Here is a 23895-nt window from a genome sequence, read left to right on the forward strand (position 1 = left end):
ATGTGGGTGTGTGTTGTGCTGTTAGAGGTATGTTATGTGTGTGTGTTGTGTGTATCTGCCCTATGTGTAAGTGTGTAAGGTGTGCTATGTATAAATCTGTGTGTGTGTGTGTGTGTGTGTGTAGTGTGTGTGTGTATCTGTGCAATGTTTAAGTGGGTGTGTTCTGTGTATTGTACTGTTTTTGGGTGTGTGTTGTAGTGAATGTGGGTGTGTGTTGTACTGTGAGTGTTGTGTGTATCTGCCGAATTTGTAAGTTTGTGAGGTGTGCTACGTATATATGTGTGTGTAGTGTGCTGTGCGTATCCTGGCAATGTTTAAGTGTGTGTGTTCTGTGTGTTTGTTGTACTGTTTTTGGGGTGTGTGTTGTAGTGTGTATAGATTTGTATTGTACTGCATGTGGTGTGTTGTGTGTGTGTATCTGTCCAATGTGTAGGTGTGTGAGGTGCTCTACGTATAAATGTGTGTGTTGTGTGCTATGTGTGTGTATGTGGTATACTGTGTGTGTGTGCGTGTACAATGTGTACGTGTGTATGTGTGTTATGTGTGGTCTATGTATATCCTCAATTATTTCCTAATTGTTTAAAGCCTTCACCATAATGTTAGTATGTGTCTGTCATACTCAATGACAGCAATGGAATCAGGTGTGGAGTTGTTCCTTCGCAACAGTTTCCTAGATCGTCGATCTTTTCCCCAGATCATCAATGAAGGAAAATTAAAACTTGGTGTTTTTTAAATTTCTAAGTGAAATTTCCCAAAAACGGCTTCGAGGTGCACACCACCGGGTCCAGAGGTATCTTGTTGCCGAATTTGGTGTCTCTGAGTGCCACGGTGTGTCCGCAATGCGACGGACACGCACACACACACACACGCACACAGACTCTTCAACTTATTATATAAGATGATGGTGGTGGCCTTTCTAAAAATGGGGTGTCTTTTAATACTTGATCCATTTTCAGGACGGACCAGTGCTTAGTTAAACTTCTACGAAATTCCAAGTTTTGAACATTATACTGGGTAACAAAAGGACAAAAGAATTCTGTGGTCTTCGGTTTTCTTTCTCTTTATTGGATAAGCTCTCCTCGGTCTAATGCCATATTAATAAGATTTTCCTCAAACTGCAAAACAAATATCTGCGCTTGTTGGTCAAAGAGTTCCAGAGAACTACAATTGCATCACAATCGTAGCAATTGTGAATATGGCAGGTTGGATTTCCATTTTTTTTTAAAGATGGCCTGTATTGCAACTTGAGTTATCGGTGAAATGTTTTAAATAGCGAGCATATGATTTGGAAGGGGGTGTGTGTTGTTTTGTTTAATTAAAAAGCGGTTACAGAGTAAGATGTACATGTGAGTTGCGGGAGGGGAGTTTGTGGGGGTCCGCAAATTGGGAGGGGGGGGGCGTGAGTCGAGTGAAGGGGGGTCCGCAAATTGCGGGAGTGGGGGTTGTGGGGGTCCGCGAATTGCAGGGGGTGCCGGGAATCACGGAAGGGGGGAGTGCGGGATGGGCGTGAATCATGGGAGGGGGGCGTGAATCCCGGGAAGGGGGGTCACGGGCATCCGCAAATTGCAGGAGGGGAGGTTGTGGGGGTCCGCGAATCGCGTGGTGGGGGCGCGAATCGCTGGAGGGGGGAGATGCTTGTCCGCAAATCTCGTAAGGGGGGCGGGGTGCCATGAATCGCGGGGGGGGTGCGTGACTCACAGGAGGGGGGTAGCGGAGTCCACGAATTGCAGGAAGGGGGCTTGTGGGGGTCTGCGAATCGTGGGAGGGGGGCCGCGAATCATGGGGGGCAGGGTCGCTGGGGTCCGCGAATCTCAGGAGGGGGGTCATAGGGGGTTCCGTGAATCGCACGGTGGAGCTTGAACCGTGGGAAGGGAGGGTCACAGGGGTCCACAAATTGCGGGAGGGGGGTTTGTTGGGAGGCGAATCATGGGAGCGGGGGTCCATAACACTGAAGCTGCCCAGCTGCCTGGCGTCCAGCTCCCGGAAACCGCCTGGTGTTCACCGCCGCCTGCCAGGTTCTTCGCCCACTGCATCTCCTGTCGGCACCACCGGACCAGCGTCTGACGTACCCAGTCAGGGTCCGGCACAATGGGACGTCCCGGCCTTGCTCACCTCCTTCTCGGCGACTCCATCTTCAGGATCTCCACTGCACCTCCAGGACCACCCACAACAGGAGTCACATCTCCAGATGGACCAGTGCACAGCGCCGGCGCATCGGTCACCGGGGGCTGCGGGAAATCCACTAACATCGGCTTGACGGGGTGAGTATTAACTCCTGCGTCACTCAGTTTACACAGTTGGGCTCTATATCAACCTCTCTCCTCTCTCTTCTCCTGGGAACCGTTTTTGCAACGTCTCCCTGGTCCCCTTATATCCATTTTTCTTTAGCTTGTGCAGTCTAACTTTATTGTACTGTTCTTGGACAGTCAGCACCAGCCTGCCCTCGAGCTTAGCTGGAGCACAGTCTGCCAGTCTCCCATGTACTGAGGCTGCTTGACCATGACAAGTCCCTGTGCTCTCCAGCTTCACTATATTTGGTGACATTAATACACATACATGTGTTAAGGTTTTCCAGTCAACTACATTATCACCCTACAATCATTTCTACATGACAGCATGAATTTTCAGGACATTACAACTTTTCCCGGCTAAAACAATGCCTGTCCTCAGGTACTCTATAATTTTCTACAAAACATTAACTTATTATCGCATCACTTGGATCTTCCACTGTCGTAAAGAGTCTATATGCGGTATCGCATGGGCAAGACGCCTCTGCTACTTCGCACTGGTCTCTCAAGTGGTCGAATCTGAGTTTTTCCCTCATCTTGCTCCACTAGGTCTACTTGATCTATTCTAGGACTCTGAGGGGGCTCATCTATTGAGTGGCAGTTACTTTTCTTTCTAATCCCAATCTGAGGGCTGCAGACAAGCATGAGTATGTTCGTGGGATCAGGGGTGGACCCGTTTCCGGTCCGTGGCATATCTTCACGTGACAATTGATCCAATGTTGCCTTGCACGGTTTCAATTGTTCTCTCGCCACAGTAATGATGGGGCCGCTCCGCCCTTGTTGAATTTGATAGACATGAACGTCCCCAGTCGGCACTCCAACGACAGTGTAAGGCTGGGTTTCCCACCGAAGGTCTAATTTGCTACTCCCTCTATTCTTGTTTTGCCACACCTGTTCACCAAGGCTGAGCGGAATTTCACATATATCGGAGTCATAGTTCCTTTTCTGCCGCCGGTGAACGCCTTCCATTCGTTTGTTCACCACTTCCTGAACCGCCTCCATTTGTCGTTGATGTTCACCGACCCAGTCACTTGTTAGACCTTCGGTTTCTGCGAAGTCTCTGTATAATTCCAGATCTTTTGGCAATTTGCCATGGCGTCCAAACATCAGATAAAATGGAGTATAACCCGTGGAGCAGTGGGTTGTGTTGTTATAGATGTACTTAAGGTTGGACAACAGATTGGGCCACCGACTACGTTGCTCTGTCGATAATGCCCGGTGCATTCCTATAACGGTCTGGTTGGCTCTTTCACATAGGCCATTCGCCTGTGGGTGATAAACTGTTGTTCGTATTTTTTTTACAGCCATACAAGGAATATAGGGGCAGATGTATTAAGCCTGGTGAAGAGATAAACTGGAGATAAAGTGGAAGGAGATAACGCACCAGCCAATCAGATCCCAACTGTCATATTTCAAACACAGCTGATTGGCTGGTGCGTTAACTCTTCGAAGTTATCTCCACTTTATCTCCAGTTTATCTCTTCTCCAGGCTTAATACATCTGCCCCATAGGCCCTTATTCTGGTTGGTGCGGTAATATCCGCGTGCGTTCGTGCCGCCGATGTTTTGTGTCTGCGCAAGTGCAGAGGCGTCTCTGCGCATGTGCGAGCGGGGCGTACGGCCAAATCCTGGATGAAATGTGAACACTCCGAACAGGGGGTGAAGAAGGGTGTGAAGGGCTATTTGGGCTCATTACCATATGCATACGCCCCGCGTTTAATGGGCGTTCCCATGCAAACGCTGGGCGTGCGTATGGTAATGCAGTCGTGACGCATGTGTAGGGGGCGGACATATGACATCCCGGATGTCAGCTGCCCGCCCAGATCCCTGCTTTTGCATGGAAAAATGTCCGTGTGGTCTGAGGTTGCGGGAGCTGGTGGACCACTCGTTCCTGCATTCGATGGTCTGCGACCATCGAATGATGGGGGAGGTTCCCTGAGATGGAGGAGGCGTCTTCCATGAAAAATACACGTGCGGTCCGTTCGGCCAGCTTCTTACCACGTACGGACGGAGTTGCCGATCCATATGGAAGGCGGGGTTTCGCACGCACGGTCCTGGCCGCATATTCGGATCCGGCCGCACCGATCAGAATAAGGGCCATAGTTTGTGGAACAGCATGGCTTCAAAGGCTGAACAGCGATCGGTGAGAACTTGTTCTGGGGATCCGTATGGTTGGATAAAATGCTTGAGGAACACTCGAGCTGTTGGTTTTGCAGAAACATCTCGAACCGGTACCACCACCAAGAATTTTGTAAAATGATCAGTGATGGTTAGCGCGTACTCCACCCCACTGATGCTCGCTTCCAGTTTCACATGATCCAGAGCCACCAGTTCTAATGGACGTTGACTTTTTATGGGGCACAACGGATCTCTCTGTTTTGGATCTGGTGTTATCTTCAATGCACACGTGACACAGTCCTGACACTATCGTTGGCTATCCTCCTTCATCCCTATCCAGAAAAAACGTGTCCGCAAGATCGCCTCGGTCTTGACCATTCCGAAATGACCGGACTGGTCATGATACGCCTGCAAGAGGGATGAGGCTTGCTGCCTGGGCACCACAATTTGTATGATTTTGTCGTGAGTGCCTGGATCGCAACTGACTCGGGTTAATAAGCCGCTTTGCATCTGTAATTTGGGCTTAGTAATTAGTAATTTAATCAATTCAGGGGGTGCCATTGACCTTTCCAACGCGTCCTCTGCGGTTTAGGGACAAACGCGGGTATTTCAATTTCCTCATTCTCATCTTCTCCTTCAGATGACATCACAGTCGGCATACGGGATAAGACAACCGCGTTAGCGTTGGATTTTCTGCTCCGGTAAGTAATGGTATAACGAAAGTTGGCCAACCGGGACATCCAACGTTGTTCCAAAGCACCTAAATGCTCTGTATCCAGATGAGCCAGCGGATTATTGTCAGTGATATTCTGGTTGGTGCGGTAATATCCGCGTGCGTTCGTGCCGCCGATGTTTTGTGTCTGCGCAAGTGCAGAGGCGTCTCTGCGCATGTGCGAGCGGGGCGTACGGCCAAATCCTGGATGAAATGTGAACACTCCGAACAGGGGGTGAAGAAGGGTGTGAAGGGCTATTTGGGCTCATTACCATATGCATACGCCCCGCGTTTCATGGGCGTTCCCATGCAAACGCTGGGCGTGCGTATGGTAATGCAGTCGTGACGCATGTGTAGGGGGCGGACATATGACATCCCGGATGTCAGCTGCCCGCCCAGATCCCTGCTTTTGCATGGAAAAATGTCCGTGTGGTCTGAGGTTGCGGGAGCTGGTGGACCACTCGTTCCTGCATTCGATGGTCTGCGACCATCGAATGATGGGGGAGGTTCCCTGAGATGGAGGAGGCGTCTTCCATGAAAAATACACGTGCGGTCCGTTCGGCCAGCTTCTTACCACGTACGGACGGAGTTGCCGATCCATATGGAAGGCGGGGTTTCGCACGCACGGTCCTGGCCGCATATTCGGATCCGGCCGCACCGATCAGAATAAGGGCCATAGTTCGTGGAACAGCATGGCTTCAAAGGCTGAACAGCGATCGGTGAGAACTTGTTCTGGGGATCCGTATGGTTGGATAAAATGCTTGAGGAACACTCGAGCTGTTGGTTCCAAAGCACCTAAATGCTCTGTATCCAGATGAGCCAGCGGATTATTGTCAGTGACAATCGTGAATGAGGCTGCGGTTAAGTAACTGCAAAACTTTTCGGTTACGGCCCAGATTACGGCCAGTAATTCCAGTTTAAAAGCACAGTAGTTCTCCGGGTTACGTTCCGTTTTCTTTAGGCCCCGGCTAGCATACGAGATAACTTTCTCCTGGCCATTTTGCATTTGTGCTAACACAGCGCCCAAGCCGGTGTTGCTGGCATCGGTATTGACCCGAAAAGGCTGGTCGTAATCTGGATAAGCAAGAAGAGGAGCGTCGACCAGGGACGTTCTCAACTGTTCGAATGCCAACTGATGTTGCTCAGTCCAATCCACCGATGTATTGCCTCTCCTTTTTGACCCCGATCAGCCCCTGAGCAATGCATGTAGGGGAGCAGCTATTTTTGTGAAGTGACGAATAAATCTTCTGTAGTAGCCTACAAAGCTGAGGAAGCTTTGCACATCCTTCACGGTCTTTGGAATGGGCCATTCAGTCACAGCTCTAACTTTCTCTGGGTCTGGCTGAACTCCCCTAGCGCTCACAATGTGTCCTAAATAATATACTTCGGGCTTTAGCAGATTGCATTTCGCTAGATTTAATTTCGGCCCATTCTTGGCCAGTTGTGTGAACACATCCCCCAGATGTTCAAGGCGTTTCTCATAGTCACCGGAAAAGATGATTATATCGTCCAAGTAGAGAAGGATCATTTCAAAGTTGCGATGACCCAAGCAATGTTCCATCAATCTTTGAAAGGTGGCTGGGGCGTTACATAGTCCAAAGGGCATTCGCTCAAATTCGAACAATCCCATGGGCGTCGTGAATGCTGTCTTTTCCCGATGTTCGGGGGCCACTGGAATTTGCCAATACTCGCTGGTGTGATCTAAAGTGGAGAAGTATTGTGCCATTTTCAGGGCAGTTAACGATTCTTCTATCCTCGGTAGTGGGTAGGAATCTTTGTGTGTCACATTGTTCAATTTCCGATAGCCTACACAATATCGTAGGCTCCCGTTCTTCTTTCGCACCAATACGATAGGGGCTGCCCAAGGACTGTAACTTTCTCTGATCACTCCAGGATGTTTCATCTCGGCCAACATCTCTCGTACAGGCTGATATAACGCCGGGGGCAAGGGCCGATGTCTTGTATGATCCACAGTTGAGATGTAATGGAAAACATTCTCTGCTTTTCCGAAGTCTGAGGGATACTGGCTTAAGGCTTCAGGAAACTTCTATATGACCTGCATCACTCCCTCCCTCTGCTCCGGGGAGGTGCACTGATCTCCAATCTGTATGGTGCTCCACCAGGGACTGCTTTCCGCCTCCTCTGTTTGGGAGAACCCTGCGACTTGTTGTGGAGCAACTAAGGCTTCTCCATCAAAAACATCTTCGAAATCCACTTTGGTTAACTTAGCGACTGGGCAATTCCGGAACAATTTGATCAGGAAACTATGGGGGTTAAGTACTCGCACAAACACCTGACCTTGGTGTACTTTGGCCACTGCTCTCGCCACAGCAAAGGGGTACTGTCCATCAGGATCATGAGGTTCGACTACTGCTTCATAATCTCCTCCGCCTACCCCAAAGCGAGCCTTACATCACACCATCATCTCCGAGTTTGGCCGTACAAGGACAGGGGTCCGATCGCTGATTCGGGCTTTACCGATCTCTCCCCGATCGTTAGTGAAACTTCCCACTCCTTTAAGGCACCTCACGGTCTTCCACAAGGCCTTCCTTTCTTTGTTGTTAGCCCTATCCATTTTTAGCTTGAGGGATTCCACCAACTCCTCCGGGCAGTGTCGGAGGACGTTCATGCCCAGGATAATTGGAGGTAGTTGTCCACTGCATTCTTTAGTGATCAAACACCCTTGGTGAGGAAGCAGGGCTCTCCCAATTGTCAGGTTAGCCTCCCAGTATCCGCAGTATTCGATGGCTTGACCATTACTGGCCAGCAATTGTAGCCAGTTATCCGGTGGTGTCATAATGTCATCCTTGTTCCAGTATTTCTCGAATTCGGTGATACAAATGGTTGACGGGGTTGGACCTACTGGGGCAGATTGTCCCGAGGGTGGGTCCTTGACCTCGGGTCTTCCCTGTTTAAACGCTCTTCGGGGCAATATCTCTCAATGTGGCCGCTCTGCTAACAGCGTCGGCAAATGGGCTTCCCCTGGTCATCGAACTTGTCCGAAAGTTGACGTCCTCTACCGGAGGTCGTTGACCATTGTGTTCGGCCTCCGCCACTTGCACCTAAATATTCTCCTCTGCGCTTGAGAATTATCTGCTCTTGTCGAAGGTCTTTGAGCTCTTTTCCCATTTCTGCTAGGTTCTTTGTAATAGCATCCAGCTTCTCTGCCAGAGGTTCGGAGAGGACTCGCCCCGCTTGTGACTGTTGGGCAATGATCCCTTTCCCCTTACGGTTAAACACTTTGCTGGTAACTTTTTGCAAAGATTATCGCAGAAACCCCGTACTGTGTTTAGGGACCATTAATTGTTCTACTATGAAAATTTTAGCAGTTTCATAAATGTGGTTACAGAACTGAAAGCATTTAACGTGTGACTTTGTATCTGTACATATTCTCCTTACTGTGCATAGTGGGTTAACCCTTTTAATTCAGGTTATACTGGCATCATTTCTACATGACAGCATGAATTTTCAGGACATTACACATTACCTTACAGGTATCATGGGTCAGGGCCGGCTCTACCATTAGGCAGCTTTGGGCAGCTGCCTAGGGCGCTGGGATCTGGGGGGCACCACCAAGTCTGCCTATCAAAAAAATCAATGCTGTCTTTGAGGATCCTTGTTGTACTTAATGCAGGTGGCTGCTGTGAAACTTCTAAAATCTCACTTCCATACTTTCCCTTGAAGCATACTGTATTTCCCTAATTTGCTGCACTATTCTCCTTGTACTCTGTTGAGGGTGGCAAAGTTAGGCCTTTAGGGAAAGCAGGTACTGGGAGGACCACACAATTTTGGGAGCCTTGCCCACAGTGTCTTTTTGCTGCCACCTCCAAATAAACAGCCATTTCGCAGATACTCCAATTCTTTAGTGTCACAATACTGGTGTCCCAGTATCGGTAATGTTAAATAATACAAATGCTTTGATGTGGGCAGGTCAAAGTTTGTTTTTTGGATAGTGCTTCTTGATTGGGTTAAAGCAGTCACATGACCATGTCTGTAAAGACATATGGTGTGATAGGGTAGAGGTACTTCCCCCCCAAGTGGCCTTATCTATTGATTTTTTAGCACATTTTGGTATGCAACTAAAAACTGGCGTGTGGGTTTTCCTGCATACCATAATGTGGTAAAAACCATGATACTGGTTTATAATAGTGCATCCCACCCTTAATATGATATTTTTACATAAGAATGTTTGTACAATGGACGAGTACTGTATATGGCAGGTGTGTGCTTTTGGAGTGTTCTTAGGTTTACCATCTTTGTTTTAAGAGATTACAGATCATAATCAAGATAAACCTGGATGCAGCTGAGTATCATGAGGTGTCTGAAGAAAGACTGCAGCATTTGGGTCTGTCATGTGATCACCATCCTCTCCCTGCTGTGGGCAGGTAAGTACATACTGACATAATACAGTGCTGACAGCCAGTGCACCTGTCATGTGATCACCATCCTCCCCCTGCTCTGGCCAGGTAAATACATACTGACATAATACAGTGCTGGCAGCCGGTGCACCTGTCATGTGATCATCAACCTCCCCCTGCTCTGGTCAGTTAAGTACATACTGACATAATACAGAGCTGGCAGTCAGGGCACATGTCATGTGATCACTTCCACCCCCTGCTCTGGTCAGGAAAGTACATACTGACATAATAAAGTGCTGGCAGCCGGTGCACCTGTCATGTGATCACTTCCACTCCCTGCTCTGGCCAGGTAAGTACATACTGACATAATACAGAGCTGGCAGTCAGGGCACCTGTCATGTGATCACCATCCTCCCCCTGTTCGGGCCCGGTAAGTACATACTGATGTAATACAGTGCTGGCAGCCAGGGCACCTGTCATGTGATCACCATCCTCCCCCTGCTCTGGCCAGGTAAGTATATACTGACATAATACAGTGCTGGCAGCCGGTGCACCTGTCATGTGATCACCATCCTCCCCCTGCTCTGGTCAGGTAAGTACATACTGACATAATACAGTGCTGGCAGCTGGTGCGCCTGTCATGTGATCACCATCCTCCCCCTGCTCTGGTCAGGTAAGTACATACTGACATAATACAGTGCTGGCAGCCGGTGCACCTGTCATGTGATCACCATCCTCCCCCTGCTCTGGCCAGGTAAGTACATACTGACATAATACAGTGCTGGCAGCCGGCGCACCTGTCATGTGATCACGCTCCTCCTCCTGCTCTGGCTAGGTAAGTACATACTGACATCATACAGTGCAGGCAGCCGGCGCACCTGTCATGTGATCACCATCCTCCCCCTGCTCTGGCCAGGTAAGTACATACTGACATAATACAGTGCTGGCAGCCAGTGCACCTGTCATGTGATCACCATCCTCCCCCTGCTCTGGCCAGGTAAGTACATACTCATATAATACAGTGCTGGCAGCCGGCGCACCTGTCATGTGATCACCATCCTCCCCCTGCTCTGGCCAGGGAAGTACATACTGACATAATACAGTGCTGGCAGCCAGTGCACCTGTCATGTGATCACAATCCTCCCCCTGCTCTGGCCAGGTAAGTACATACTGACATAATACAGTGCTGGCAGCCGGTGCACCTGTCATGTGATCACCATCCTCCTCATGCTCTGGCCAGGTAAGTACATACTGATATAATACAGTGCTGGCAGCCGGTGCACCTGTCATGTGATCACCATCCTCCCCCTGCTCTGGCCAGGTAAGTACATACTGATATAATACAGTGCTGGCAGCCGGTGCACCTGTCATGTGATCACCATCCTCCCCCTGCTCTGGCCAGGTAAGTACATACTGACATAATATAGTGCTGGCAGCCAGTGCACCTGTCATGTGATCACCATCCTCCCCCTGCTCTGGCCAGGTAAGTACATACTGACATAATACAGTGCTGGCAGCCAGTGCACCTGTCATGTGATCACCATCCTCCCCCCTGCTCTGGCCAGGTAAGTAGATACTGACATAATACAGTGCTGGCAGCCGGTGCACCTGTCATGTGATCACCATCCTCCCCCTGCTCTGGCCAGGTAAGTGCATACTGACATAATACAGTGCTGGCAGCCAGTGCACCTGTCATGTGATCACCATCCTCCCCCTGCTCTGGCCAGGTAAGTACATACTGACATAATACAGTGCTGGCAGCCGGTGCACCTGTCATGTGATCACCATCCTCCCCCTGCTCTGGCCAGGTAAGTACATACTGACATAATACAGTGCTGGCAGCCAGTGCACCTGTCATGTGATCACCATCCTTCCCCTGCTCTGGCCAGGTAAGTGCATACTGACATAATACAGTGCGGGCAGCCGGTGCACCTGTCATGTGATCACCATCTTCCCCCTGCTCTGGCCACGTAAGTACATACTGACATAATACAGTGCTGGCAGCCGGTGCACCTGTCATGTGATCACCATCCTCCCCCTGCTCTGGCCAGGTAAGTACATACTGACATAATACAGTGCTGGCAGCCAGTGCACCTGTCATGTGATCACCATCCTCCCCCCTGCTCTGGCCAGGTAAGTACATACTGACATAATACAGTGCTGGCAGCCGGTGCACCTGTCATGTGATCACCATCCTCCCCCTGCTCTGGCCAGGTAAGTGCATACTGACATAATACAGTGCTGGCAGCCAGTGCACCTGTCATGTGATCACCATCCTCCCCCTGCTCTGGCCAGGTAAGTACATACTGACATAATACAGTGCTGGCAGCCGGTGCACCTGTCATGTGATCACCATCCTCCCCCTGCTCTGGCCAGGTAAGTACATACTGACATAATACAGTGCTGGCAGCCAGTGCACCTGTCATGTGATCACCATCCTTCCCCTGCTCTGGCCAGGTAAGTGCATACTGACATAATACAGTGCGGGCAGCCGGTGCACCTGTCATGTGATCACCATCTTCCCCCTGCTCTGGCCACGTAAGTACATACTGACATAATACAGTGCTGGCAGCCGGTGCACCTGTCATGTGATCACCATCCTCCCCCTGCTCTGGCCAGGTAAGTGCATACTGACATAATACAGTGCGGGCAGCCGGTGCACCTGTCATGTGATCACCATCCTCCCCCTGCTCTGGCCAGGTAAGTACATACTGACATAATACAGTGCTGGCAGCCGGTGCACCTGTCATGTGATCACCATCCTCCCCCCTGCTCTGGCCAGGTAAGTACATACTGACATAATACAGTGCTGGCAGCCAGTGCACCTGTCATGTGATCACCATCCTCCCCCTGCTCTGGCCAGGTAAGTGCATACTGACATAATACAGTGCGGGCAGACGGTGCACCTGTCATGTGATCACCATCCTTCCCCTGCTCTGGCCAGGTAAGTGCATACTGACATAATACAGTGCTGGCAGCCGGTGCACCTGTCATGTGATCACCTTCCTCCCCCTGCTCTGGCCAGGTAAGTACATACTGACATAATACAGTGCTGGCAGCCAGTGCACCTGTCATGTGATCACCATCCTCCCCCTGCTCTGGCCAGGTAAGTACATACTGACATAATACAGTGCTGGCAGCCGGTGCACCTGTCATGTGATCACCATCCTTCCCCTGCTTTTGCCAGGTAAGTGCATACTGACATAATACAGTGCGGGCAGCCGGTGCACCTGTCATGTGATCACCATCCTCCCCCTGCTCTGGCCAGGTAAGTACATACTGACATAATACAGTGCTGGCAGCCGGTGCACCTGTCATGTGATCACCATCCTCCCCCTGCTCTGGCCAGGTAAGTGCATACTGACATAATACAGTGCTGGCAGCCGGTGCACCTGTCATGTGATCACCATCCTTCCCCTGCTCTGGCAAGGTAAGTGAATACTGACATAATACAGTGCGGGCAGCCGGTGCACCTGTCATGTGATCACCACCCTCCCCCTGCTCTGGCCAAGTAAGTACATACTGACATAATACAGTGCTGGCAGCCAGTGCACCTGTCATGTGATCACCACCCTCCCCCTGCTCTGGCCAGGTAAGTGCATACTGACATAATACAGTGCTGGCAGCCGGTGCACCTGTCATGTGATCACCTTCCTCCCCCTGCTCTGGCCAGGTAAGTACATACTGACATCATACAGAGCTGACAGCCGGTGCACCTGTCATGTGATCACCATCCTCCCCCTGCTCTGGCCAGGTAAGTACATACTGACATAATACAGTGCTGGCAGCCAGTGCACCTGTCATGTGATCCCCATCCTCCCCTGCTCTGGCCAGGTAAGTACATACTGACATAATACAGTGCTGGCAGCCAGTGCACCTGTCATGTGATCCCCATCCTCCCCCTGCTCTGGCCAGGTAAGTACATACTGACATAATACAGTGCTGGCAGCCAGTGCACCTGTCATGTGATCACCATCCTCCCCCTGCTCTGGCCAGGTAAGTACATACTGACATAATACAGTGCTGGCAGCCAGTGCACCTGTCATGTGATTACCATCCTCCCCCTGCTCTGGCCAGGTAAGTACATACTGACATAATACAGTGCTGGCAGCCAGTGCACCTGTCATGTGATCACCATCCTCTCCCTGCTCTGGCCAGGTAAGTACATACTGACATAATACAGTGCTGGCAGCCAGTGCACCTGTCATGTGATCACCATCCTCCCCCTGCTCTGGCCAGGTAAGTACATACTGACATAATACAGTGCTGGCAGCCGGTGCACCTGTCATGTGATCACCATCCTCCCCCTGCTCTGGCCAGGTAAGTACATACTGACATAATACAGTGCTGGCAGCCGGTGCACCTGTCATGTGATCACCATCCTTCCCCTGCTCTGGCCAGGTAAGTACATACTGACATAATACAGTGCTGGCAGCCAGTGCACCTGTCATGTGATCACCATCCTCCCCCTGCTCTGGCCAGGTAAGTACATACTGACATAATACAGTGCTGGCAGCCGGTGCACCTGTCATGTGATCACCATCCTCCCCCTGCTCTGGCCAGGTAAGTACATACTGACATAATACAGTGCACATGTCATGTGATTATACTGTATATTGTAATAGAATATATGAAAAACAAAAAAAAGTAGGGTGAAGTCTTTGCTGATAGTTTAGCTTTGTTTATTTATATAGCAAACACATATCATGCAGCACTTTTAAATAATATTTGAACATTTATATCAGTTTCTGCCCCAGTGGAGCTTACCATATAAATAAAAAAAATAAAATAAAAAACATCCCTGGTAGTGTCTTTTGATTTTTGGCCAGGAGCCGTGGGGGTGTGCAGGGGAAAATACAGGGGGGAGGGGAGTTTGGGGGCACAGGGGGAATCACCACCACAGACAGCAGCATGGATACCCGCCATCAGCGTTGTTTCACGGCTGCCCTGCTGTGCCATGGAATCAGCATAATGCATTATACAGTTACTCCCGCCCCTGACCAATGGGAGTATGGGGGATGGGGTTAAGCGTATAGTGCACTATGCTGATTTCGGGGCAGCAGCAATCAGAGCTGCGGTCCCCAGGGAATCAGAAGATGATGTAGCCTGGAAATTTTCTGGGTTAGCCAGCGCCAACAGCGCAGAATGGCACACTGTTCTATTCTCCATCTACAACATAGCGGATGGTGGGTATGAAATACCGTCTGTCGGCACGTCGGCTCAAAAAAAGTGAAAAACTCATGTCAACCTTTTAACAGTCGAGCTTCCCATTGTTGACCTAATGCTTATGTCGACCTTACAACCCTGTCGACATTAGTCATGTTGACGTATTTCTAATGCTAATGTCGACCTTCAGTGTTTGACCCAATGTATGTCGACCTTAATTGAGTCGACCTAGTGACCCTATAACTATATAGATATATCATTTTAATAGTGATGACTTATGGCTGACTGTGCGGCCAGCTGGACAGTTTGTCATCATCCTGCGGCCATGGAAATGAATCTCTATCTCCTTTTTGTTAGTCACTCCGTCTAAAGGGTTATACATGCGGGACTCGGCTCTGCAATTTCCACTAAGCCGAGTCCTTAATCAAGATGTAGTCAGCCGTCAGAGATAAGATGGGTAACTACATCCTGCCTTCCCCCAGCCCAGCCAAGTACACTGTGACAGGAAGCTTAGTGACCATTGCCTTGCCTGCACAGCCTACCGGGCAATAGTGACTCTTTGGGGGGGGGGGCTGCACATTGCTGTTGCCCGCTGTGTACACACTGAGCGATTCTGGCTATCCTTCTAGGCTTGGCCGAGTCACACTTTACGAACACCTCTTGAGTATCCAGTCAGCTTTCAAGTGTCAATTATCCAGCACAGTCTGTACAATGACAGAAGCTGATCTGAGTAACCTCTAGGCTTTCAAGGCCTGATACATCTCCCACTATGCACATACAGTAGCTCCCAACTTTTTGCTTGCCACTTAGAGGGACAAAAAAGGCCAAAATTAGGCGATGCTATGATTGTGACGCTTCCTGCAAGGCGATGTCCCGTTTTTACCAGTGTGGAGGCATGGCCAGTTCTCTATGAGCTGCTGGCCATGCACTCTGGTCTCCTCTCTCCCAGTGATTAGATGCTAATCAGAGCAGAGAGTGACAGGGAGTCTCCCAACTTCCCCCCTCCCCACATGAGGCACTGGTGCCCATGGGTGGGATGCAAGATAGTCACAAATATTGTAACTGTCCCAAGAAATTCAGTTGGGAGGTATGCGTGTATATTGTGCTGTCCTGCAGTGTATTACATAGGTATGTGAGTAATCAGTCCGTGCATCTCCCCACAGGTCACACGTGTCAGGATCGGCCTGGTTTTTCCATCCAGCTGAGTCGTGATGTCACTGTAGAGGAAGGTCTGTGTGTCACCATCCCTTGTAGTTTTACTGCTAAACATCGGAGAAAATTCACACGTTCCACAGGATACTGGAGGAGAAGTGACCTGGTGACTGTAGCCTCTAATGACAGAAATACTCCTGGGGTAAAACCAAACTTCCGTCTGACAGGAGATCCGGATACTGGAGACTGCACGCTGACAATAACTGGGGCCGGGAGAGAAGATACCGGGGAGTATTATTTCAGGTTTGAAAAATTCCCAAGGAGTAAATTCAGTTATAACTATCTACCCACAGTATCTGTGACAGTAACAGGTGAGCGTTTTTTTCTGTTTCCCATGTGTGCATGAATATGACTGATATTATATTTATACTGAAATGCATCCACATGCTCGTGCAGCGCCTATTAGCTGTACCCCATTATGTCACCTGAGAATACGCCACTATCACACCCAGCACAGAAGCCGATCTCCATCATCCTCCCCTGAGCCCAGCTTGTGTCATCAGGATGTGATGGTTTTACACACAGGAGTCTTGGGAGGTGGAATGGAGGGGAGTTTATTATAAACCAAAGAGCTTCTTAAGACCCCTAATCCAGGGGTATAGGGAGGGTGGCTCCAGTGGAGCTTGTGCTCCAGAAGCCAAAGAGGAGAGAGTGTGCACCTCCAGCTTCCTCTCCTCCTCCTCCACTTCCCTAAGTGATATAGAAGCTGGCTGAGGGAAGCAGAGCTGGGAGGGGGGTGCAGAGTCTCCATTCACATACAGTCAGAGACCCTGCACCCCTTCAAAAATGGCCTCCACCTTAGAGGGGACACAGACGCTAGAGGTTCTCCTGCATTTCTAGCATCTGGCAGGGAGAGCAGTGCAGATTCCGTAAGTGCTGGCATGCGGTATACCTACCCCTGAGCAACAAGCATGTAATCTCTCCCTGGGCCATTGGCAATGAGCATGTAAACCTCCCCCGAGGCAACAAGCATGTAGTCCTCCTTAAGCAGTGTGCCATGAGAATGTAATTATTTCCCGGGAGAACACACATGTAATCTCCCATGAGCACTGGGCAACTAGCATGTAATCCCTCCCCCCCCCCCCCCTGGCAGTGAGCATGTAACTTCACTGGCAACAAGCATGTAACCCCTGCTGGAAACGAGCCTGTAATCCCCCTGGCAACAAGCATGCAACCCCTATGACAACAAGCGTGAAACCTCAGGCAGGGAGCAAGTAACCCCTGGCAATGTCCATGTAGGTAAGCGGTACTTCAGAGGGCAATATGTGTGTAAGGGGCATTTTTGTATGTGGGACATAAAATGGTGTGGCAAAAGTAGCAGGTACATTATTATGCTGTTTGGCATAAAGTGAAATAAGCATTATGGTGTGTGGCATAATGTCTATTGGTCATCATTACAGTGTGGGGCAAAATGTGTAATGGGCAGAATGGTGCGTGGCAAAATGTGTAAGGGGCATTACAATAAGAATGACTGGGGGTGGGGGGGTGGGGGGTAATATACCATTGCTCCAGGCACCATATCACCTAGCTACTGGCTGTATCTCTAATAGGGTTGGGTGTGATATATTGACATTCGTCAGTTAGTGTAGACAGGGATGAAATGTGTTATAAGATTGAGATATGATTGTCCAAATGTAATAGCCAATAGTTCAGCGGTTGTGTGTGATGTCGGCTGAACTCTGAGTTTTATTTAAAGGGGCAGCCCTTTACAACACAAAACCACACCTAGTAAATGAGTGTCCCTTTAAAAAAAAAAAAAAGTATTTTGCCTGCATCTCGCACTGCCAACAAACTCAGAGGCTATTACAATTGGCCAATGGCCTTATTCTCATTTGAAAGTAAAACAAAAAAACAACTGGGGAAAACCATGCTGCATTGTAGGTGGGACAGATGTAAAATGTGCAGAGAGCGTTAAGCTGGCCATCCACTAGTGCGGTTTTGGCACCTTTCATCAGATTTTGTTAATTCCGATTTGATGCGCATCGGAGTCGGAAATCGCAAGGACTGCACTATAGAGTCATTGGATCCTTCATACCCACTGCCTCCCTCTTCCATCCCTCTGTCACCCTTTTCAATCCCCCCATTACCCACTTCCTCTGCAGTAACTTACTAGGGTCCTGTAATAAATGTATATTTTCTAATGGGGTCCCAGAAGACAATAGTATGGAAACCTCTGCTCTAGCATAATAGCAGGAGAATTAGATATTTGTGTTTTTATCTTTTTTCAGTAGTGTGAGGAGCCTGGACAGTGAACAAACTGCAGCAGAATAGCATCTATTGGGGGGTTGTGCCTGATGATATCTGTATAAAAAGTGAAGAGGTTTAGCTTTTCAAAACAAATGTAATGCCACCTCTAGATGGTATTGTGTAAACGGGATGCGGTCATTTGGTCTACTGCATTATGGTCGACAGTCATTAGGTCAAATCCATTAGGTCGACATGCTAAAAGGTCGACATGACTCTAGGTCGACATGGGAAAAGGTCGACATGATTCTAGTTCGAAAGGTCATTAGTTCGACAGGTCATTAGTTCGACAAGGTCATTAGTTCGACATTGTCTATGTCGACATTCACAAGGTCGACATGGGGTTTTTCACTGTTTTTTGAGCCAACATGTGCCGACAGGCGGTATTTCATGCCCTACCATCCACTAGGGCGTGGTGGGAGAATAAAATAGTGTGCCGAGCGTAGCGAGGCACCGTGCCCGACGCATCGCGAGCGCAGCGAGCGATGCGAGGGGATGCAGTGCACTTTAAACTGTGTCCATGTCGACTGTGTTGACATTCAGGTAAAAAAACAGTGAAAAACCCCATGTCGACCTTGTGAATGTCGACATAGACAATGTCGAACTAATGACCTTGTCGAACTAATGACCTGTCGAACTAATGACCTTTCGACCTAGAATCATGTCGACCTTTTCCCATGTCGACCTAGAGTCATGTCGACCTTTTAGCATGTCGACCTAATAGATTCGACCTAATGACTTTCGACCATAATGCAATAGACCAAATGATCCCAACCCGTTTGTCTGTTGTTACCCAGTTTGTTTTATGACTGTCTACTATTGTAAAGTACAACGGAATCTGCTGCGCTATATAAGAACCTGTTAATAAATAAATAATGCCACACAGTTATGCTGCTGCCATTATTTTATGTCCCACATACAGAAATATCACTTACACATATAATGTTCCCTGAAGTGCAGTTTACCTACATGCTTGTTGCCAGGTATTACATGCTCATTGCCAGTGGTTACTTGCTCCCTACCTTTGGTTACTTGCTCCCTGCCTGGGGTTTCTTGCTCGTTGCCATCAGGGCCAGATTAACAATGGGCAGGGTGGAGCTGCAGCTCCAGGCCCCCCATTAAAATAGGCCCAGTGGACTGCAGTGTTGCTGCAGCCAGGAATTTTTTTACCTGCTACAGGCTGCATCCTGCGGGTGGCTGTCCCATCCATCCACCCGCCCCCTTCTGGCCAGGACCCGATCTCCAACCATTCCCCCCATACCTCCCAACATGACCCTCTCCAGGAGAATTGTTCTGCTCCTGCTCTTCCCTCTTAATGTATGATTGCCATCACCTGTGGTGAAGCACCTTTCTTATCAATTACCTAGCTCCCCACCGGTGATATCAATCCTACATTACCAGGGAAGACCAGGAACAGAGCATTATGTCCATCCTGGAGAGGGTCCTGTTGGGAGGTATGCTCCCCCCACACACACGGTTGTGGCTGCTGCTAGGCACTAGGGACAGAGGCTGGTCCTGCTCCTGTAGCTGCTGAGCTGCTGGAGCTAACAAAAATGGCTGCTCCATATAGGCTTCAAAAAGATGGCTGCCGTCCACCTATCAGAAGCTGAGGTTTCCTTTCATAAAAACACTAGAGCTGGGTAGTGAGAAAAAAGGGGGTGGTGCTTAATGGAGTGCTATGTGCTGGGGAGAGGAGATTAAGAATGAAGTTATGATGCAACCTCAGCCCATACTTATCTACTTTTGAAAACTAGTTTCAGGGAGATTATAGTTGGTAGTAGAATTTGCTCCACTTAAAGGGTGTGTCTAGTTCCATATATGGAGATATTGTGAAAACAGATTGTGAACGTATTACAGGGTTGCCGGAGAGGAGACTTTCAGCAGGAGCTCGGGGGCGGGGCTTAAATGTGACATCATTAAGCTGCGCCCCCATGAAGGAAAGCTACTCAATTTGCCTATCTCTGTGGAGGGGGCGGGGCTAAATGACACGATTATGACGCTTTAGCCCTGTCCCCTCCCCGGAGATCTGCAGACATAAGGTAATTTAAACGCCGCGGTCAGGGGGGGGGGAGCCGCAATTGGGGGGGGGGGGGGGGCGGGAGTCCCCCAGAATCCGGGAGGGTTGGCCACCTTTCCGGGGGGGGGGGGGGGGTGACCCGATTTCCGATTTTCCCATGTATTATCTAGAAGCATGGGTGTGTACTGCTACATCTGAGAGGAATCTTTTAAAATTACTTATATCCAAAATGTAGTAAGAGATACTATACTTGGTAAAGTGCTGGGAAGTGGTGCTGATGATTCAATGTAAATGTATCTGTCCCTCATTCCTTTTTCCCCAAAAATGTAACAGTGTAATGTGGGCTAGTTGACTATCTATCTATCTATCTATCTATCTATCTATCTATCTATCTATCTATCTATCTATCTATCTATCTATCTATCTATCTATCACCATGGGTCTGCAATCTGTGGCCCTACATGTTTACACATACATTGCCACATTTTTCCTATAAGAGCATGCCAAAACTATCAGGGCAACAACATCTTGAGGGCCACAAGTTGAAGACCCCTGTCTTACACAATATATTTGTCAGTGTGATATATAAAAGCTCTGCGGGTGTGGGATGTAATTTAGCTAAGAATATGTGTCGGGCAGAATTCGGGATACATACAGATGACTGACAGTTGGAATGACGGGGTCAGAATACCGACGCCAGCATCCCAAAAGGATGCCGGGTGCCTGCCCGACAGTCGGGGGGATACAGTCATAGCGGTCTACAGCAAATAGGTCAACAAGCATTGGGTCGACACCAGTGGCGTAACTATAGCTCCGCAGCCCCCGCGGTGGCGGGGGGGCGCAGAAAAATTGGGCACGCCGCCGGGGGGGCTGCGGGGCTATAGTTACCCGCGGTCTGCGTCTCGCTTGGCTCTCTGCCGGGACCTGCCTGACGTCAAGGTCCCGGCCGGCTCCTGCTGCAATGAAAACTGACAATTAGAAAATGGCTGTTTTCTGTCTGCAGTATGGGGCAGCCATTTTCTAAGAGTCAGTTTTCATTGCAGCAGCAGGAGCCGACCGTGACCGTGACGGTCAGGCAGGTCCCGGCAGAGAGCCAAGCGAGACGCAGACCGCGGGTGCAGGACAGGTACAGGTAAGAAGGGGGGGCAGGTTAGGTGTGTGCGGGGGGGGAGGCGCCGAAAAAAACGTGCGTCGGGGGGGGGGGGGCGCAAAATTGTTAGTTACGCCCCTGGTCGACACCACTAGGTCGACACCACTAGGTTTTTCACTGTTCTTTGAGCCTCTTGTAATCTGTCTGTCTCCCCTTCCTACTAGATTGTAAACTCCTCCGAGTAGGGCCCTCTTCCCTCCTGTTGTCAAAGCCCACTTCTCTTCACATTTCACTCACAGCTCTCCTTTACTCCAACACTCAGTGACCATCTTCATACTCATCTCCATCATTGGCCTCAAGCCTCTAGTTGTATGTTGATTGGGTCCTCACTACTTACATTTAAGCTGTAATGTGTATTGAACTGTGGTGCTCTTTATTTGTACTGTATTTTTGTTATTTATTCAATGTTATGCCAAGTTTTGTCTCCCTGTATTGTTCCTTTGTACGGCGCTGCGAAACACTTGTGGCGCCTTATAAATAAAATTATAATAATAATAATAATAATAATAACTTACAAACAAACTCTGTTTAAATAATGAACACTGCGCGCTTCAGCCAGGGTCCACGCCCAGCCAGGCGGCGCTACCAGATGACATCATCAAACGTTACTAAGTTGCAATGTCTAAAGCAATATATCAACATAGAAAACATAATCAAAATCACCTACTTAGTGATATATAAAACCATCCTATACCATATAAGTCCATTGTAAATGAACAATTATTATAATGACAATTCGGACTAAAATCCTTATTCAGTATCATTAATTAAACGTGATATATAAATAGACACAGCAAAAAAATAACAAAATAACCAAAACCACTTATAAATAAATAACAAACAACATGTGCCCATGTGGCTTAAGCTACATCGGGAAAACTGAGTGTAGCTTTAAAGATCGAATGCCTGGACATCGATCTTCCATCTCTAAGGCTATTAAAACTGGTAAAAGTGAACAGCCAGTAGCTCGCCACTTTGCAATTGCTGGACATAGTATTGCATCTTTGAAATACCGTATGATTGACCACGTGGCACCCTCTCTACGGGGGGGTGATCGTGGTCTTCGTCTATTACAATGTGAATCTAGATGGATCATAAGACTAGACACAGTTGCCCCAAAAGGGCTCAACGAAAATATGGGTCTTAATGTTTTGCTGCAATGATTCTAGTGAATTGATTTCATAACTTTCATAATTTTTATGATTGATGTTTGATCGATGGTTCTTCGATATCCTCAATATTTGATCTGTGATTCACATCGTTGTTATGCTAACCCATTATAGAGACTGTCCGCTGTATGTTACATGTTGTTTGTTATTTATTTATAAGTGGTTTTAGTTATTTTGTTATTTTTTTGCTGTGTCTATTTATATATCACGTTTAATTAATGATACTGAATAAGGATTTTAGTCCGGATTGTCATTATAATAATTGTTCATTTACAATGGACTTATATGGTATAGGATGGTTTTATATATCACTAAGTAGGTGATTTTGATTATGTTTTCTATGTTGATATATTGCTTTAGACATTGCAACTTAGTAACGTTTGATGATGTCATCTGGTAGCGCCGCCTGGCTGGGCGTGGACCCTGGATGAATGGCGCGGTGTTCATTATTTAAACAGAGTTTGCTTGTAAGTTCAATGAGCCTGACGATAATACTTAAGTGTATTGAAACGTTGCTGTGTCATCGTTGTTTGCAATAAAAAGCTTTCTAAACGGGCTGGAGTGCGACACCTTTGTGGATTATAATTAGCGTGTTTTGCTGTGTGGGCACCCGCCGGAGCTGAACCTATAAGTGGCTGTGCCGGATCCTCTGTGGACTATATATATATATATATATATATATATATATATATATATATATATATATATATATATATATATATATATATATATATATATATATATATATATATATATATATAACAACATAAGACGTACATGTGAATGCACCTGCCATGCATCCCGCCCGGGGTCCGGTGACGTCACTCATGTGCGATCACACTGACTGCCGGACACCCCCAGGGGGCGTGGCTACAACCCAACACTCAGGTAGCATGGCAACCCATTGTATGCATACTTCTGCAACGTCTCCTGCCTGCTGGAGAATATCCATAGGGCTGTCAGAGCTACACTGACGGCCGGACTCCATCTGGATACGGTCATTGGGTCACCAGCCAGTTGTTAAGACAGTCATTAGGTCACCATGCATTTAGGTTGACATGCAAGAAGGTCGACATGGGTTAGGTCGACGGTCAAAAGGTCAACATGGGGATTTTCACTGTTTTTTTAGCTGACATGTGCCAACAGGCGGTATTTCATGCCCTACCATCCATTAGGGCGTGGCGGGAGATTAAGGCAGCAAGACATCTTGCCCGATGCATGGCGAGTGCAGCGAGCCAAGCGGGGGGGACACGGTGCACTTTATTATTTATTTATTAACATTTTCGTATATAGCGCATACATATTCGCAGCAATTTACTTTATCCCGTGTCCATGTCGACTGTGTTGACATTCAGGTGAAAACCCCTATGTCGACCTTTTGACTGTCGACCTAACACATGTCAACCTAATGACCCTGTCAAACTTATGACCCTGTCGACCTAACCCATGTTGACCTATACTC

The 23895-nt window shown here is 48.4% G+C and overlaps 1 protein-coding gene across 1 annotated transcript in view; it reads left to right on the forward strand.

The window, feature by feature from the left end:
* The first annotated feature begins 14486 nt into the window (after positions 1-14486).
* The window catches only part of LOC146041465 (sialic acid-binding Ig-like lectin 13), a 41093-nt gene continuing 31684 nt past the window's right edge, over positions 14487-23895 (forward strand). Inside the window, exons 1-2 of the mRNA XM_083161442.1 lie at positions 14487-14661; positions 15805-16164. Coding sequence (XP_083017568.1) covers positions 14487-14661; positions 15805-16164 — 535 coding nt within the window. The remainder of the gene's footprint in view (positions 14662-15804; positions 16165-23895) is intronic.

The sequence above is a fragment of the Crinia signifera genome, chromosome 19 (genome assembly GCF_055691185.1).
Source record: "Crinia signifera chromosome 19, ASM5569118v1, whole genome shotgun sequence".
Lineage (NCBI taxonomy): Eukaryota > Metazoa > Chordata > Amphibia > Anura > Myobatrachidae > Crinia > Crinia signifera.